The sequence below is a fragment of the Agelaius tricolor genome, unplaced genomic scaffold, assembly GCF_023055355.1.
Source record: "Agelaius tricolor isolate 1412-34295 unplaced genomic scaffold, bAgeTri1.0.p SCAF_5, whole genome shotgun sequence".
Lineage (NCBI taxonomy): Eukaryota > Metazoa > Chordata > Aves > Passeriformes > Icteridae > Agelaius > Agelaius tricolor.
The window spans coordinates 45,943,287-45,961,355 of NW_027269265.1; the positions used below are offsets into that span (position 1 = coordinate 45,943,287).

General features: G+C 43.1%; 1 protein-coding gene across 9 annotated transcripts in view; it reads left to right on the forward strand.

Annotated features, from left to right (window-relative positions):
* AP2A2 (adaptor related protein complex 2 subunit alpha 2) overlaps positions 1-8,922 on the forward strand; it is a 44,531-nt gene extending 35,609 nt beyond the window's left edge. For 6 of the 9 annotated variants that reach the window (XM_071427710.1, XM_071427708.1, XM_071427704.1 and 3 more), the window contains exons 16-23: positions 284-361; positions 1,249-1,331; positions 2,065-2,154; positions 2,916-3,039; positions 3,801-3,917; positions 4,096-4,165; positions 5,352-5,486; positions 6,240-8,922. In XM_071427710.1, coding sequence (XP_071283811.1) covers positions 284-361; positions 1,249-1,331; positions 2,065-2,154; positions 2,916-3,039; positions 3,801-3,917; positions 4,096-4,165; positions 5,352-5,486; positions 6,240-6,317 — 775 coding nt within the window. In that variant the 3' untranslated portion in view covers positions 6,318-8,922. The remainder of the gene's footprint in view (positions 1-283; positions 362-1,248; positions 1,332-2,064; positions 2,155-2,915; positions 3,040-3,800; positions 3,918-4,095; positions 4,166-5,351; positions 5,487-6,239) is intronic. The other 3 variants (XM_071427712.1, XM_071427714.1, XM_071427706.1) reach the window with 1 other exon arrangement.
* Positions 8,923-18,069: the final 9,147 nt, after the last annotated feature.

The following is an 18,069-nucleotide window of genomic DNA, read 5'->3' on the forward strand; positions in this document are numbered from 1 at the left end:
AGGTTTACATTTACTGAACACCTTCAGCTCTCTTCGTGAAGGATTGCTGTTTTCTAGCAGTCGGGGTGGGATGGGGGAGAGAAGTGGGGGAAAACATTGCCTAATGCCTAAAACCTTTCTAGGGTACTGAGCTAGGGCAGCTAATCAATTTCTCGTGCATTAAGCTCAGCAGTGCCATTTTTGAGGAAGGAGGTAAAAGAAGTAACTAAGCTCTAAGCTGTCTTTACTAACTCCTGCTGTCTCTGTCGCTACTGCCTTTCTTCCTTTGTGCTGCCTGAACTAGCCCTGACCTGGCTTCATCTGAGGTAGTTTCTGAGGAACCAGCTGATACTGTGCATGATGCTGATGAGCTTTTTCACAAGTAAGCAATACTAAAACCTTGCAAGGCTGGGCAATTTCCAGAATATAGTTATAAAGAAAAACTATATTGTTCATTAACTTAATACCAGCAAGACTAGAGAAACATGTACTGTCAGACTTGTGACTAGAAAACCTCTGTGGATGCTGTGGATTTTGTGACAGGCTCATGAATACACAGGTTAGAGTCTTCTTTACAAGTTAGTGCTACCACACACTGCTCTAAAATGAAGCAATGCCAGTTGTATGTAAAGTTTTTGCAACTACTTGGAAATAAATAAAAAACAGAGTACTAGCCCAAAGTACTAATATTTGGGAGTGTGTTTTAAGTGCCTTGGATGCAAAAGGCAGATGTTTGCTGACCACCTCTTCTACTTTTAAGTGAAGGGTGATAGAAAGGACTGAGATCACTGGAGAATGGGCTTCCTCTCTCAAAATGGAAAATGTACATCTCTAGTTGGCTTAGGTGATACAGAAATGATAAATCAAGGAGGGTTTTTTTCTTTCAGGTTAAAACAGTCAAAACTTCAAACTTTTCAATTCTGCACAAACCTAATGAGTTTCAGAAGTTGTCAAGACTAAAAAGAAAAATCCTGTTGCCTGGTCCTTTATTAGACAGTGTGTGTGCATATAGCATATTGTGGTTTCCTTCATAGTTTCTCAGACAGCCTATCAAATAAAAATGTCAGTTCTTTTAGTGTCCTACAAGTGGTGGTTCTGGATGTAAAATTGTCTTTTCTAACTGCAGTTTTCTGCAAAGGCCTCTCTCACAGACTGATGCATTCTAGGTTAACCGCAATCTTCATCCTCTGTGTAAACCCTGAATTTTGTGGTTCTAAATATTGTTTAATATGGCTCAATTTAAAACATGTTTTCCCTCTCTTCCCCTAGGTTCGTGTGTAAAAATAATGGAGTCTTATTTGAAAATCAGTTGCTACAAATTGGCTTGAAATCTGAATTTCGACAGAACCTGGGTAAGATCTGTATTGCTGTGGTTGGCTGTCTGCATTATCAATCACAATACCAGCATGATATTCCAGACAGGACTCACTTTTCAGCTCCTGAAGAGGGAAGTAGCATTATAGGCCTTAGCTGTTTTACAGCTCCCACTGTTGCGCATCCCTGGCTTTTGTGTGGGCTCTTGCTTCCTTGAATTTTTTTTATTGTTTTGGTAGCTGATATGAAATAGAGGTGTTTAGCTCCAGCATTCCAGCTCATGCTGCCTGTTTGTATGGCTGGTGCAGCCAGGTTTATAAAGCACCATTCTTCTCAAAATTTGTATCTTGTAGTATGGCTTATTGTTATGATATGAAACACAATACATTTCAGATGAGATTGAATGCACAGGATACTGGAACCATCTAGGAAGGAGATGGAATTTGAACACAGGCTAGCAATAGAATTTCTTGCTTCTCCCTTTCTGTAAAACTCTTGGTGACATAGTAGCATCTTAACAAAATTCTCCAGCAATTGAGAGACTTCACTGATGATTTAACTGCCTGTGTGACAGCTACTGTAGGAGAAATCTAATGGCTTGGTTAAATTGCTGCATTTTGGACTGTGAATGTCTTGGTGAGATAAACCATGTAAAGTGTATTTTGTTCTTAAAAATGGTTTTAAAGAAAGGTGGAAAGGGAACTGAAGCATGAGTAGTTCAATGCGATTACACAACCTAAAAATTCTGATGTCTCGTTCTTCTCTTTCCAGGACGTATGTTCATATTCTATGGTAATAAGACATCAACACAGTTCTTGAATTTTACTCCAACAGTAATCTGCTCAGATGACCTTCAGTCAAATATCCTTATATGTAGTAGGAGTTGTCTGTTCTTATTAGATTTTTGTGGTTTATTGCTGCACAATATAATAAATCTGTTGGATCAAGGCACGGTGTCCTTGAACATGAAACTTGCTGATAGCTCTCTGAAGTTCTCATAGGAAGATCAAGTCTTGAGCAGGGATGAAAGATTCTTTCCTTAACACCCTGGTTATAAACACAAATTTTACTTTTGATATAACAAGCAATCAAGCTAAATAAGAAGGTACTGGAACTGTAGCTTACATCACTGACATGAAGTAGCAGAGGTAGAAATGTGTCCTTCGAGTACGGCATTAGCAGATAGGCTAAAATTTGACATGGAGATGCATTACCAAGATGATGGTACTTAATTCACGGCTGGCCCCTAATGCTTGGTGTTGCAAATTTAGGATTTCTGGGACATGAAGTAATCAGGCTTGTTTGACTCAAGGCATCTCTGTCATGTTCAGAATAGTCCTGTGGCTTTTATTGTGAAGTCTCTGTGCCTTCACACCTTTTTAAGGGCATCTTTCTTTAAGAATATCCAATTAACTGAGAATTTTCAGAGCTATTGCTTGTATATGTGTCAATATGAAAAACCCCACAAACTCTTTTCCTGTACAAAAAACTGAGCTTTAAATGTTCAGTAGCACACAGAGAATGAGTGGAAACATGATGTTAATTTCTCATAGAGTTTCTTGGAAGATTTGCTCTTTTTATATTATTAGTTCATTGATCTGTTTCCTTAACAACTTTTCTACGCCTGAATCTTCAGACAAAACCTGTTGACCCCACAGTGGATGGAGGTGCACAGGTTCAGCAGGTTGTGAACATTGAATGTGTGTCAGACTTCATGGAAGCTCCAATCCTGAACATTCAGTTCAGGTAAAACAAAGGATTCAAATGTTAGTGAATTAATTGGATGAAAGATGTTAAATTTGGCACGGCCCTGTGACTGAAATGCAAAATATGGACACAGAAAGCTCTCTTAGGTAGACAACTTGAAAATTTGATCTAATTAAGCTTTAAGGTGCTAGGGAGAATCCACTTGGAACAATGTGGTTTAAAACCCCAGCCAAACCAAACAGTCAAGAAGCAGCTACTGATAAAATGTCTCCATGACTTCTGTCTCTGCTATCTATGTAAAACAGCAGTCTTCCTGTTTGCTTAAGAAATCTTGACAGGAATATACGCAGTAACTTCTCCCTTCTGGAAACCAAGAACATTTCTGCAAATAACTTGGCCTGGAAGTGTATGCAACCAGAAATAGACTCTTGTTCTGTCCACTCAACATCAGCTCAGCTTTATAAAATCCTGAGTTCTGGGCTGCATGCTGTTTTTCTAGTCTAAACTGGTTTTTATTGGTATGTTTTCCCAAGGACGTATTTTTGCCCCTTAGGGTGCTATCTAGAAGGATAAACCTATGCTAAAGCTGAGAGAACCTTATAAACAATTGTGCCAATTCATCTATTGCCATCTAAGGAGAGAAAATAAATTTATTTGATAGTGGATTGAAACTGTATATTAGAAATGTCATGTGCAGTTGATGGATTCTGATCATAAACAGTTCCCCAGTTGCTTGGTTGATTACTGCTGACACTGCTGAGGCTGCCACAAGCACTGTGGTTTTTCTCTTCCATCTGCAGGTACGGTGGAACATTTCAAAATCTTTCAGTAAAATTACCCATCACTCTGAATAAATTTTTCCAGCCAACAGAGATGTCTTCTCAAGACTTTTTTCAGCGTTGGAAGCAGCTGAGCAAGTAAGACTCTATACTTGGACCTCTTATGGTGGGCAAGGGAGGAGAAAGATACATTGTGAATGTAGCTGGTGCAGTACCTTATCCCATACTCAATCCTGTAAGCCATGAGGTCTCTCAGTAGAATTAATTGCTATTGGAAATGCTGTTCATAATGTATTTATCTTGCCTTGTCTTGCAGTCCCAAACAGGAAGTTCAGAATATCTTTAAAGCAAAGCACCCGATGGATGCAGAGATCACGAAAGCAAAGGTGGGTGGTGGTGATATTTTTAATTCATAGTGTACAGGGCAATGGCAGGTCATGTTTTAACCCCAGCTGGCACCTAAACACCACACAGTCATTTGCTGACTCTCCCCCAGTAGAATGGTACAGAGAATAAGGGTAAAAGTGAGAAAATGTGTAGGTTGAGGTAAAGAGAGTTCAGTAGGTAAAAGAAAAGCCATGCACACAGGCAAAGCAAAGAATTAATTCAGTGCTTCCCATTGGCAGGGAGGAGTTTGGCCATCCCCAAGGCAGCAGGTCTCCATCGGGTTTAACAGTTGCTTAGGAAGGCAGAACACCACTCTGAACATCCTCCTTTCCTTTCTCAGCCTTATATGCTGTGCCAGGACATGTTACAGTATGGGATATCCCATTGTTCAGCTGTCCTGGCTTGTCCCAGCTCCTTGTGCATCGCAGCTTCCTCACTCATGGGCTGAGGAGCAGAAAAGACCTTGGCTCTGTGTAACCCCCGCTCAGTGGTAACTAAAACATCCCTGTGTTATCAACTCTTCTGAGCAGAAATCTAAAACGAGCCCCATACCAGCTGCTAGGAAGAAAATTAACTCTATCCCAGCCCAAATTAGCACATGGTATAAGCAAACTTTATGCATTTTTGTTTATACGGCAGTTGGATCATCCAGTGAAAGTAAGTCCATGCTGTGTGATAGGTCATGGCAGTGCTGAGTTGAATGGACAGCTTCTAGCTGTGGTTTGAATTGGATGCAGTCTTCAGTGGCAGCTGGAGACTTGAAGCTGTTTAAGAAAGCACCAATTCACTGCTTAAAACTGAATTGGAAGATAATTCAAGCCTTAATTTATACTTGAGGTACTGGTTGGAAAAGGAAGTGACTTTTTGGCTGCGTTAGGCAAAACAGAAGTGACTGTAACAGGAATGTGTAACAGGAACAGTGACTGTGTACAGGAATGGCTGTATCAAAACCGGGGTAGACTGATGTTAAATCTTAACTTGCTTCTCAGTTGCTTTCTAAAAGAGCCTTATTTACAGAATAGCTTATTTATCATGGTCAGCCTTCAAAAATTTGTAGTAATGAAGTAGTCTCGAAGACTTAAAAATTAATTTCCTCCTTGTTTTGCTATTTGATGGTGATGGTTTGAGTATACTTGGTATTTGTGTCTTCCTCTCCTCACGTCTAAATTTTGGGTTTTTTCACAGATAATTGGATTTGGATCAGCCCTGCTTGAGGAGGTAGATCCCAATCCTGCTAACTTTGTTGGTGCTGGTATCATACACACAAAAACCACTCAGATTGGATGCTTGCTGCGCCTTGAACCCAACCTCCAGGCACAGGTATCTGTGTAACTGTCTCCAGCTTAGATACAAGTTCTCATTTGAACTAAATACTTCTGTGTATCTGAAACTCCTTTAAGATATTTAAAAATCACGATTGCAATAGCTGCTTATGACTGCAGACTCCAACAAGAAATTAAATTGTAGCAGCTGGTCCTGGCCCAGCTGGGTAAGCTGCTTCTTCAGAGCAATTCTCTTTTCCTCTTGGAAGAGATGGTTACAATATTCCAGACTGTCTCGTGCACTCTGGACCACATTAAGTATGCTTCCTTTTGCTACTTTAAATGATTAACAGAGTAATAGGCTAAAAGATGAAAGCATAAGCAAGTAATACAATGTTAAGAGTATTTTTACTAAAGCTTTTTTGACAGGTGTTACCAAAATAACCTGAGGATTAAAAATAGGGTTTGGGTGGTTGTGTCTTCTGTTCCCTGAAGAAGTGGTTGTACAGGGTCTTTAGACTTTTCCACAGCATTTGCTCCTCTTTAACAGATATTCTGGACAACACCTTTCTGTTAAAGCCCAAAAATACTTGAGTAACAGTAATTCTCAACAAGGGTTTGAAGATAGGGTTGGTTCAGCCAGTGGTTTGAAAAAGCTGTGATGCTCAGTGGCTTGCTGCCTCTGAGTGTTATGAGATCTTTTTCCTAACAAAGCTTACAAAGCAGTAAGAGGTAACTGTTAGTTTTCACTGTTGACTGTGCATTCCTTTAATGCCAAACTGTTTAAATAGTATTTTATGTTCTTTTTCAGATGTATAGGCTCACACTACGAACAAGTAAAGAAGCTGTATCTCAGAGATTATGTGAATTGCTGTCAGAACAGTTTTAATATTAACCATGTCAGTTTTGGTTTTTCCACTTATATCACTGTCATCATACTGCAAATAAATGTCTTGTACATCACTGTCTGAGTACTGCAATGTTAACCAATACCAGCTCCCTGCCTTAATAGGACTTGACCCTTGTTTGAAATTAAGACTATAAAATGTACAGTACAGGGAAGTGACTTTTCCATTAAAAATGGCTTTTAGTGTGTTACATAAAGGGTGGGAGGGCTGTCTTTTGCTCCTTTTTTTGCAGAGGTCAGGCTTTTAAACTTGTTGAAGGGAAATGGTTTTCGTTGTGGCAATCAAGGATTTCAGCTGAAAATAGCTCAAAAACCTTCTGCTTCAGTACCTTTAAGAGATACTTCCTCTGCTCTCAGCTGAAAGAAAACAGTGTACTGCTGCTCAGGAAGGTTAATTCCCATGCTAATGTAGAGTCAAAATTTTGTACAGTTGAACATTGCCACAAGTTGTCTACTGGATGGAAGGGCAGATTTGAAGATGTGTTTGAATCTGATTAAAGTGAACATTTATGTTGAGTCGCCAGTCTTTGTATTTGAAAAATGCCACAGGACCAGAGTCTTAAAGGTATTAATCTTGTAATATTTTACATCCTAATGTTTTCTGATCTTTGGATTGAACACTATTTCAAAAGCTATTCTTAATCCTCCTGCTTATCTCCATTAATGAGGTGAGCTTCTCTGGTAGGGGGTGAATGAGTATATACTTGTTCGTTGTTTCTCAGTGAAGTTAAATATTCTGTTCCATGTTTTTTCTGTTTGCCATCAGACTTGATAAGTAATAGTCCTAATGATGTGATACAATTAACTGCAGAAACTAGTGGTGTATAAAAGAAGTGGGAAGAAATGGGCCCTTGAAGGGCTGTAAGGCATGCACTCTTAGGTGAAAATGTGATTTTAATCAATATCTTTTCCCCAGTGTACATTAATGTTCAGACTCAAGAGCTGAATAACTGACACCTAAGCAGTTTCCTTTCTGTCAGTGGTAAAAATGTCCAACATGGTATAGAAAACTTCTGTTGAAACTGAAAGTAGAAAACCCAAAAGTGTTCAGCTTTTCTAGAGGTTTTTACAGCCGAAGTCTTTGTACCTTGTTTCACATCAAACTCTTTGCAGCCTCTCTGCAGAAGTCAGTGGACAGAAACTTTGACTCATGCTCCTCAAGCCTTGAGGTGCAACAGAAGCTGCTAAACCAAAGCAGGTGAGGTGGCCCACTTAGAAACCCTGGGCTGGTGTCAGCAAGAGCTACAGATCATGGTGAACAAAATCAGCTCCTGCTGACAGGAGAAGGAACCTCAGGTCAAGATTTCCTCATGGTCACTGAAAGGAAGCCTGGGACTGCTGTGTCAGAACAGATACAGGCAAATGTGCCCAGGAAATGAAGGTGTTGAGTCATGGTGGCGACACTGAAAATACATTTAAATGGGGCTGCTGTCATGCTGCCCATTCTCAGCAGGGGACAGGATTCTCCATGATTGAGTGTGCCTTGCTTTTTGTCTTCAGTGCTTTGAGCTTAAATGATGTAACTGGGAGATTATCACTTGGTTTGGCTGAAGGCTCCTGATCGTACTTGAGTAAAAGAGAAAAATGAGGAACAAAGGTTTGGCTGTGATGTGTGGATTTTGGGGGATGTGTTTTGTTTTTCCAGAAATTGCTGGTAACTGGATATTATGGCTGAAAACTAGGCTAAAGGCCTGGTCTTTCTGCAAAAGTTCTCTGGAACAATTGGCCCTTTAAGGCCTTTCAAATTCTTCTTACTTAAGACTCTTAAATCATAAATATTGTCATTGAAAATCTTGGTGAGTGGTTCTGCGGTCAGGCTGGGCAGTTGGCAAATACTGATGGAATACCTTTTGTTTTGGCTTCACGATGTTCTGTGTCTCATTATTAGTCCTGTTATGTTAACCATGCTCTTGGCTGCTCTGTTAAAATCTGATGTGCTGAACTAAAGGGAGTCTTAGCAAAGACAGAGGAGGAGGTTCTCTTTTGTATTTTCCAAATCCTGTTGTATATCTGTCCCCCTGAAAATGTTCTGTGCCCTCATTAAAGGACACCTTGAGACACTGCACTACTTTATTTCACTTTGCTTTGGTTCAAGCTGTGCTAAAATGTGCATTAAAGTGTGGGAAGGAGGGGGGGTAAGGGAAAGTGTCTTTTCAGTGGTGACTGTGTTAAGCTTATGACTGTTCACTCTTTGTATTCAGTGTCAGCTCAATGAAGCCATGAGCAGAAAAGTGAACAAATTAAAGACAAATACTTGATTTTATTTTTTTTGTGAATGATGGTTAACTTACCAGTGATGTATCCTGTCAAGCAGACAAAGTAATTTCTGCAGTAAACAGTGTTATTGTTTTTAAGTGCAGTATTTTCAGGCATTGACATGTGAAAATAACTGAATAGCAAAACAGGTAGCATATGTTCATTCTTGACCTACACTCCAGTATGTAACATTTATGGTGATTGTCTTATTTGTATAAAACAAAGTTCTGTCAAATTAAGTGGAGAATTTTCATATAGAAGACTATATATTAGACTATATTCATCAGAAGAACATATTAAGATTAAATAAATGATTAGACCAGTGATGAAACTGTCCTTTTTTTGTCTGGGGGCATGAAGGTGTAAAAAATATTCTCGTGGAATGGTTGTTGTGGAACACAATTGCTGTGATTCTTCTCTGAGAAACACTGGTGGGTTTGTTCACTGGAGTCTTACCTGGTCTATGGATTTCTGCTCCCCCAGTAAGTGAGTTTGATTTGCTCTTGTTTGGTTATAAATTATAAATGCTCTTATTTTTAAAAACCCCAGGTGTAAAATCTTTCTCTCTAGAGTGTTTAACAGCAGTAAGTACATGAGCTAAGCAGCACACACCTGTATTGGATGCAGGGTTGATGGCACTGTAGAAGAAGAGTAATCTAAACTGCTAAATAACCTCATAAGCTTTAAATGTATGCTTCAGGTTCTTTTCTTGCATTTGCTGAAAGGGAAAAAAGGGCACTCTGAGCTTTTCTGCAGTCATACAGCTTTTTCTTAAATGACTTGCAACAATGTAAAGGTTGTCTGGAGTCGCGGCAAGTAGAAATTGCTTGTGAGTGAACCACTTGTATTTTGTTAGACGTGTGTAGGCTTTCATTTCTTGCCAAGAAATGCCTTCAGCTTCCTGCTTTATCCCAAAGCTGCTCCATGTGTGTATTAGTTACCTTTCTAGAAATGTCCCACCATACTAAGGGTGCTTGTGGAAACCTCACCATTCACCTTTGGGTCGTGTAGCACCTTGCTCTCCAACCCTGTCATCTGTGGATGATGAGACACATGCTGTGTCCACTTTCAAAGGCAGGGAACAGGTCACTTCCCTTCTCCCACTCAAGTAGTGTGCTCTTCCACAGGATCAAGTTGACTGTAGTGAACCTAATAGACTATTTTTCAGTTTAAATAATTGGTCAAATAAGGAGAATGAAGTTAGCAAATTCAATTCCTTCTACTTTATTTGATTATTAAATTTCTGATACTGCCCAGTGCATGGGCCAGGTTTTAGCTCTGGTTGAATAAATCGCGCTGAGCAAAGCCAAACAGTTTCTTGTCTCACCTCCTGATCCCCACCCTCAGCCTGTTCTTGATTTCTGTGCCTGTTCTTTCTTTCCTCCTGTGCACCCCACCCTGCTCCTGATCAGGAATAATTTATCTGGTGACTCCATTGGTAGTCCAGGCAGCTGCTCAGGCAGCGTGACAGCAAGGCTGTCTGTGTAATCAGTACAAGAGAACCCAGCAGTGAGCTGTGGAAGGATTAACTTGTGATCAGGGTTTAATTACAAAAAATGGTATCTGCAGCCATCAGGTCTGGCTAGTGTGTGCAACTGTCGAAGTCACACACACAGCCACTAAATGCAATTATTTCTGTGGTGAGCCTTCTTCCAGGGTTATCTGGGTCTTGGCATGGCAGTTGGAATTGCTTCTTAAGAAGTTCAAGTGGCCGACAGCAGCCACATGTTGTGATGACCATCATCTTCTCAACATCCAGCCTGTGTGGAAGGGAGGGATAATCAGTTGGCATTTGATTACAGCATTTTAGGCTCACAGCCTTTCAAGTGAACTTCCTTCAATGAACTTCTTTCTTTCCTATGGTGAGATGTTTAGAGGAAAGAGCACAGCCCTCAGTTGAATGCTTCTGTCACCTGCAGGACTACAAATAATGTGGGAAATTATTCCATTTTAAGTTCTCATGAGGCAGAAACTCTGGTGTACTCAGCTGCTGCCTTCCATTTTAGAACAGGATGAACTTGATGATCCTTGTGAGTCCTTTCCAGTTCAGGCTAGTCTGTGATTCTATGATCTCATCATCTGTTAGGCCTCAGACTTCACTGGAAAACTAATAGAATTTGATTCCCCTGGTCTCTTTTTGGCCTTCTGAATATTTGTAAAGTACCTAGGGATTAAATTTGTTAAAGCTGTGCACTGGACTACTTAGAGTTTACAGAAGGTCTCTTTTGCAGATGCTGAATTGTATGTGTTCCTTTTGCAGTTCACAGAGCAAGGAAAACCCCTTTCTCCCACTGCACAGTTAGTGCTGGAAGCTGAGGTGGTGGCTGTATGATGCCAGTTCTGGGTTTGAGGTCAGCTAACAAGGTAGAAGACTTGCACTTAATTGCTGAATTCACAGCACAGGTAGGTGAAGTGAGAGCTTGAATAGGCAGGTAAGGATTTGAGTCTGTCCTTATAGTACTGCAGTTCTCAGGCTGTTGATTCCTGACCATGTTCAGCCTCCTGCTGGCCTTGGTTCTGCTTTTCTCTTTGTCAGTGGAAAACTGTATCGATAACAGGCCAGAACTCAGGTATGGGGAGAGGAGAGTTAAGGGAAAAAATTTTTTTATGAAAACCCTCTTTTGAAGCGGAGAAAAGTTTTCTTGGTTTCAGTTAAAACTGGGTTTTAACACAACTTTCTTAGCAATTGAGGCAAACCTTAACTCATTTGTCAACTCAGCATATAAGGTCAGACGCTCAGTTTTCAAAATGCTGGGGGATGCTTGAATGTGCTTTGAAGGGGACAATTTTTAGCATAAGGATTAATTTAAACTAGTTCCTAAATTAGTTCTGCAAAAGCAGAACCCTTCATTGTTTTCCATTCTTGAACATTGTATTGCCTTGGATTGTTGGGAATGTAACTTCCCCCCCCCCCCACTAACTGAACTCTAATACTGCTGCACTGTTTACTTGTATTGAAGCCTTGATTTCCTGTCAAATTCTCCTAATGGGGAGCAGAACTGCACAGGCTCAGATAGTGCCCTTGTAATTATAAAATATACCTGAATTACACTACTTAGAGCATGTTATGAGACAACTGAAGTGGCATTAGTTACCTTAGATGAAATTTCTTATTTTACTATCTTAGCTATTTGAAATAGGTATTTATAGTCTAAACCACTTTAAAAAACAGACAAACAAAACAAAACCCCCAACCATCAAAAACAACAAAATAGCCCTCCAAACCTGGAGTATTGATGTCTGGCTTTTTTTAAAAAGCAAAACAACAAAAACTTAAGGAAGTGAGATGACCTTCCTTGATTAGATGTAAATCCCTGTGTAATTAATGACCTTATTGTTGCTATTAACCAGTTTATACAGCAACATTGTACATTGCTGGGTGGATGCTAACCACATTTTCCTCCCTGAATTATAAAGGCACAGTTGTTCATGAATTTCCCTACTTAGAGATGACCAAATAAGGAAAACAACTTTAGTACTGTACAGCCTCAATTATCCTTACTTTGTTGAAGAGGTACATGATCCTTCACAACGGCTCAAAGTGACATTTGTGGAACAGCCTTTGTAAGTTATTTCTTCTTCATATTCAACTTCTCTACAACGCTCTGTCAAATGTAAAAAGAAAAAAATTCTGCTATAATTCATCTTGGTCTTCTTGAGTGACCTTTGTTAGATGCCCAAAGCCTCCATATTTGGTTTCCTGGAAAACCATTCTTATTGCATGAGATAATTAACAAGTCATAAGTGAGTTACACAGCAAGAGAAGGTTTTAAACTGGGCACTAAAGTTGCAGGAGAGGCTTACCCTGGAGGACAACAAAAGAAAAGAATAATTTTTTAAGAAAACAAAAGTTGTTGGAATTACAAATAAGCAAAAATATCCAGTTAAGAATATAGTACATACTCAGTCCAGCATGGAAAAACTAATCCTATGCTGAGAACACAGAGATGCAAAGAGAGCAACCAGTTGGCTCATTCTGGTAGAATTATTTCTGGTTCACAGACTTTACTTATTTGAAAATTGCTTAATTTACTCATTTTAAGGATATATTTATAGGTAGCCAGAAGTTCACAACTTGCCTTGCTAGGGAGAATGTGTAATGCTATATGTTAGGTAACAATTCTGTGTCAGTGTTGTATTTTCCCCTGCCTTGAAGCACCACACTAAGCACTTTATGTAGCAGAAAGATGACTGACAACACAAGTTTTCCAAGGAGTTCAAAGACAGTGTTTGAAGTTTATATTAAGGAGGCAAAGATGTTGAAAACTGTAAAGGCAATTCATACACTGCTCACACCTGATCCTGCACAATAATCTTTTAAGCACAGTCAGGTCCTCTGCTGAGAGAAAGGTTATAGATTATTGAACATTATTGCAGGGGAGGCTCAGTTAATGCTGTAGTATGACTTTAGGATTTTTTAAATTGGAAAATAAGATAACTACTAACTGGGCAGTAGACTAAGATGCTGTATCTATATGCCCAAGTGTGCAAAGCATGTGAGAGGTAACAGGAAGGCTGCAGGGTAATGAGGGGATAGCCTGTTCCAATAAGAAGTTTCTTACACTGCTTTTTAAGATGATAGAGTGAAGGTTCTGTGGCTCTCCTGAAGTGAATCCTGTTAGACTCTAACTCACACTTCTTAATGTTTAAAATATTGAATAGCAGGGAACCTGTATGAAATCTAAGATATCAGACAATAGCTTTAGAAAAGTAACTGCAGAAAGGACAAAAAAGATGAGCCAATGGATGCAAACATGATCATAGCCAAAGGATACATTAAAAAAATGCATATGCTCATCAAAAAAAAAGGTATTCAAAGCAAATCCATGATAGAGGAAATGAGACGGAGATACGTTACCGTGCGGCACTGTTGATGGCACAACAGAGGACAGGGATGTTGAAAGACCAGAGGTGAGAGAAGGAGATGATGTTGTGTGGGCAGTGGTCAGTGTTGTTGTTCGCAGGGAACTCTGTTCAACTGACTCTGTAGAAGCCGTCGTGATAACATGGGGAGCAAAGGTAATAGTTGTAGACAAAACAGTTGGGATCAATGCTGGCCTAGACTGGGCAGAGATACTAGTAGGGACAGCAAATGAAGATGTTTTGCCATGTGGAGTCGATGTGGTGTTTTGGAAGTAAGGATGTGTAGTGCTCTCAGCAGACGTAAATGTGGAAGTAGTCAGGGATGTAGGCACAGATGTTGTACTGACGGTTGAGGCCAAAGCAGAAGAGAATGGAAACGTGGCAGTGGATGGCAGCCGGGTGCTGAATGGACTGCTGGGGGCAGGCAGAGAACTGGGATTTGGAGAGGTTTCCAGAGGCACTTCTGTGGAGACAGAGGTCTTGGAGGTGCTGCTGATGGAGGTGGTGGCTGTGGTCTGGTGCGTGGTCACAGGTGGTGCAATGTGCGGCACAGTTGACTGCTCATGGGTGAAGGCTGCCAGGAGGAAGGCACAGGTCAAATTGAGAATGCCTACCTGGACACTTCTCTCCCCTTGCTCAGACATGAGGAGAGAATCAGAAAAGCCAAAGCAGGAACACATGCACATATCCAGAGAGAGAGAGATTTCAGAAATGAAGAAATTAAAAACCATATGAGGATCCACATAAAGAGATGCAAAGGCACCGTAAATGAGGATCCACACTGGAGATGCAAAACTCACCAGGTTGCACCACTTGCCAATATCCAGCCAGTCTCCAAGCAATGGCTACCTGGCAGTAACTGCCCTACTCTCCCACTGTACGGCTCAGCATGATATTCGGTGGCATGCAGTGTCTCCTTGGATGCTGGCTTTGGGCCAGCTATGCAGGCTGTGTCCCTGATGGACTCCTGACCACCCCATGCCCACTTCCTGGCTGGCAGAAAGACAAATAGAGGAAGCCCAGGGGTGGAGCTGGCACTCCTGATCAATCACCAAAGCTCTTATGTGCCATCAACACCGGCCGGGACTCACATCTAAAATGCAGTAGCAGGAAACCTGCTGGGAACAATAATGAGCTCTGTCCCAAGCAGAGCCAGTGCACAAGCCCAGGAATACAATGGGAAAACAAACTGGTCAATTGCAAAGTAATAGAGGGGTAAGCAGCCACACAAATGCAGAACTGCGATGTGTTTTTTGAAAGAAACAGTGGAGGTAGGGACAATCAGTGGAGTGACAGAAAAAATGAGAGCTGGAAAGGCAAGGAGGAAAAGGATGGCTAGGAAGGAGCCTTACTGGGCTGTGAGGAGCTGAGCCATGTTGAGGACACAGTTGAGGAGGGAGAAGAAGCAGGTGATGGCAGCCTGCTGGTTTTGGCCGTGGTGGGAGCAGAGGACTCTGTGACAGGAGACTCCTTTGCAGCACTGGTTGTTGGGGAAGAAGCCCTGGGCCTCAGGGTTGTAGGTGTGGGCCTGGGGCTGGTGCTGGGAGCTGCTGTGGAGGAGGCTGTGGAAGTGGTGGCAGTGGATGGCAGCCGGGTGCTGAGTGGGCTGCTGGGGGCAGGTGGAGAGCTGGGCTGTGGAGAGGCTGTTTCCAGAGGCACTTCTGTGGAGACAGATGTCTTGGAGGTGCTGCTGATGGAGGTGGCAGCTGTGGTCTTGTGTGTTGTCACAGGTGGCCCGATGTGTGGCACAGTTGACTGTTCGTGGGTGAAGGCTGCAAGGAGGAAAACAGGTCAGTTGTGAATGACAACAAGAGTAGGAAATGGAGGTGCTCAGAGGACTCAGATAGTGGATAGGATTTAAAATGAAATGCCAGTGCTGTAGTGAGTATTTCTGGGAAAAAACAAGCACTGGGCTTGGGAGTCCTCTCCAGAAGCCACTGTCTGGCTTCTGTCCTCAAAAGGGAGGAAATGGATATAGTAGCTTCCAACAGGCAAGATCCCAGTACTTGTTCTTAGAAGAGCACCCTGTCTGGATATGTATGTGTCCCTTCAAGGAAAAGGCAGAGCTTAAGGAGAGTCCCCTCTGACATTGGCAGGCCAGGTTACATGGCAGAAACCAGTGCCCCAGAGCCATAACAATGTAATGCCATACTACAGTTCCAATGCAGGAATAAAGGGGTGTAGAGTAAAAATTAAAACAAGTACGCAGGGAACCTGCGTAGCTGCAAAGGATGAGTAGAAAGGGAAGAGCAGCAGGAGGCACCAGGATGGATAGGAGGGAGCCTTACCAGGGTGTGTGGAGCTGAGCCATGTTGAGGACACAGTTGAGGAGGGAGAAGAAGCAGGTGATGGCAGCGTGCTGGTTTTGGCCGTGGTGGGAGCAGAGGACTCTGTGACAGGAGACTCCTTTGCAGCACTGGTTGTTGGGGAAGAAGCCCTGGGCCTCAGGGTTGTAGGTGTGGGCCTGGGGCTGGTGCTGGGAGCTGCTGTGGAGGAGGCTGTGGAAGTGGTGGCAGTGGATGGCAGCCGGGTGCTGAGCGGGCTGCTGGGACCAGGTGGAGAGCTGGGCTGTGGAGAGGCTGTTTCCAGAGGCACTTCTGTGCTGCTTTGTGGGTTGCTCCCTGTGGAGACAGAGGTCCTGGAGGTGCTGCTGATGGAGGTGGTGGCTGTGATTTTCTCTGTGGTCACAGGTGGCCCGATGTGTGGCACAGTTGACTGTTTGTGGGTGAAGGCTGCTGGAAGTAAAGCAGAGAGCTTTTGAGGATGAGGGCAGCAAAAGTTGGAATGGAGGTGGCCAGAGGCCTCAGATTTAGGATATGAACAAAAACAGCACGGCTGTGCTGCACTGAGCTGAGCCTTCCCTGGGGAAAAGGGAGCACTGAGACTGTGGGCCCTGTCTGAAGCTGTCTGGTCTTAAAACGGGAGGAAATGGATAGAGTGCCTTCCAACAGGCAACATCCCACTACCAATTCCTGGGAGAGGACCCTGTGTGAATATGCATGTGTCCCTTCAGGGAATAGGGAGAGCTTAAGGACTGTTGCCGCGGAGACTGGCAGTTCAGGCTCCATGGGAGAGACCAGTGTCCCAGGGCCCTAACTAAGGCCATATACCACAGTACCAAAGCTGAAAGAAGGTGAATGAGGGAGCAAAAATTAAAACAACTCTGCAAGCAACCTGTGTGACTGGTCAGAAAGAATCAAAAACTGGGTTCAGACAAGAGCCTACCAGGCTGTGCGGAGCTGAGCCATGTTGAGGACACAGTTGAGGAGGGAGAAGAAGCAGGTGAAGGCAGCCTGCTGGTTTTGGCCGTGGTGGGAGCAGAGGACTCTGTGACAGGAGACTCCCTTGCAGCACTGGTTGTTGGGGAAGAAGCCCTGGGCCTCAGGGTTGTAGGTGTGGGCCTGGGGCTGGTGCTGGGAGCTGCTGTGGAGGAGGCTGTGGAAGTGGTGGCAGTGGATGGCAGCCGGGTGCTGAGCGGGCTGCTGGGGGCAGGTGGAGAGCTGGGCTGTGGAGAGGCTGTTTCCAGAGGCACTCCTGTGCTGCTTGGTGGGTTGCTCCCTGTGGAGAGAGAGGTCTCGGAGGTGCTGCTGATGGAGGCGGTGGCTGTGGTCTTCTCTGTGATCACAGGTGTCACAGCATGTGGCGTGGTCAACACTTTATGGGTGAAGGCTGCCAGGAAGAAAGCAGAGGTCAGTTGAGGATGAGGACAAGAAACAAAAGAAATGCGTATATTCAGAAGCCTTAGGTTGCTATTGTTAACAAAAACAGCAATGCTGTGCTCTACTGAGTATTCCTGAGAAAAAGGAAACACTTTTACTGTGGGTGATGTCTACAAGCTGCTGTCTTGGTTCTTTCAGAAAAAAGGGAGGAAATGGATACAGTAGCTTCCAACACCAAGTTACAACTACCTCTTCCTGAAGAGGACCCTGTGTGAATATGCATGTCTCTGACCCTTCAAGGAATTGGCAGAGCTTAAGGAGACTCCCCTCTGACATTGGCAGGCCAGGCTACATGGCAGAAACCAGTGCCCCAGAGCCATAACAATGTAATGCCATACTACTGTTCCCATGCAGAAAGAAGGGGATGTAAAGCAAAAACTAAACTCTGCAAAGAACCTCTGTGGTGGGAAAGGAGGAGTGGAAAAGGGAGAGCAGCAGGAAGCACCAGGATGGGTAGGAGAGAGCCTTACCAGGGTGTGAGGAGCTGAACCATGTTGAGGAGGGAGAAGAAGCAGGTGATGGCAGCCTGCTGGTTTTGGCCGTGGTGGGAGCAGAGGACTCTGTGACAGGAGACTCCTTTGCAGCACTGGTTGTTGGGGAGGAAGTCCTGGGCCTCAGGGTTGTAGGTGTGGGCCTGGGGCTGGTGCTGGGAGCTGCTGTGGAGGAGGCTGTGGAAGTGGTGGCAGTGGATGGCAGCCGGGTGCTGAGCGGGCTGCTAGGACCAGGTGGAGAGCTGGGCTGTGGAGAGGCTGTTTCCAGAGGCACTTCTGTGCTGCTTTGTGGGTTGCTCCCTGTGGAGACAGAGGTCCTGGAGGTGCTGCTGATGGAGGTGGTGGCTGTGATTTTCTCTGTGGTCACAGGTGGCCCGATGTGTGGCACAGTTGACTGTTTGTGGG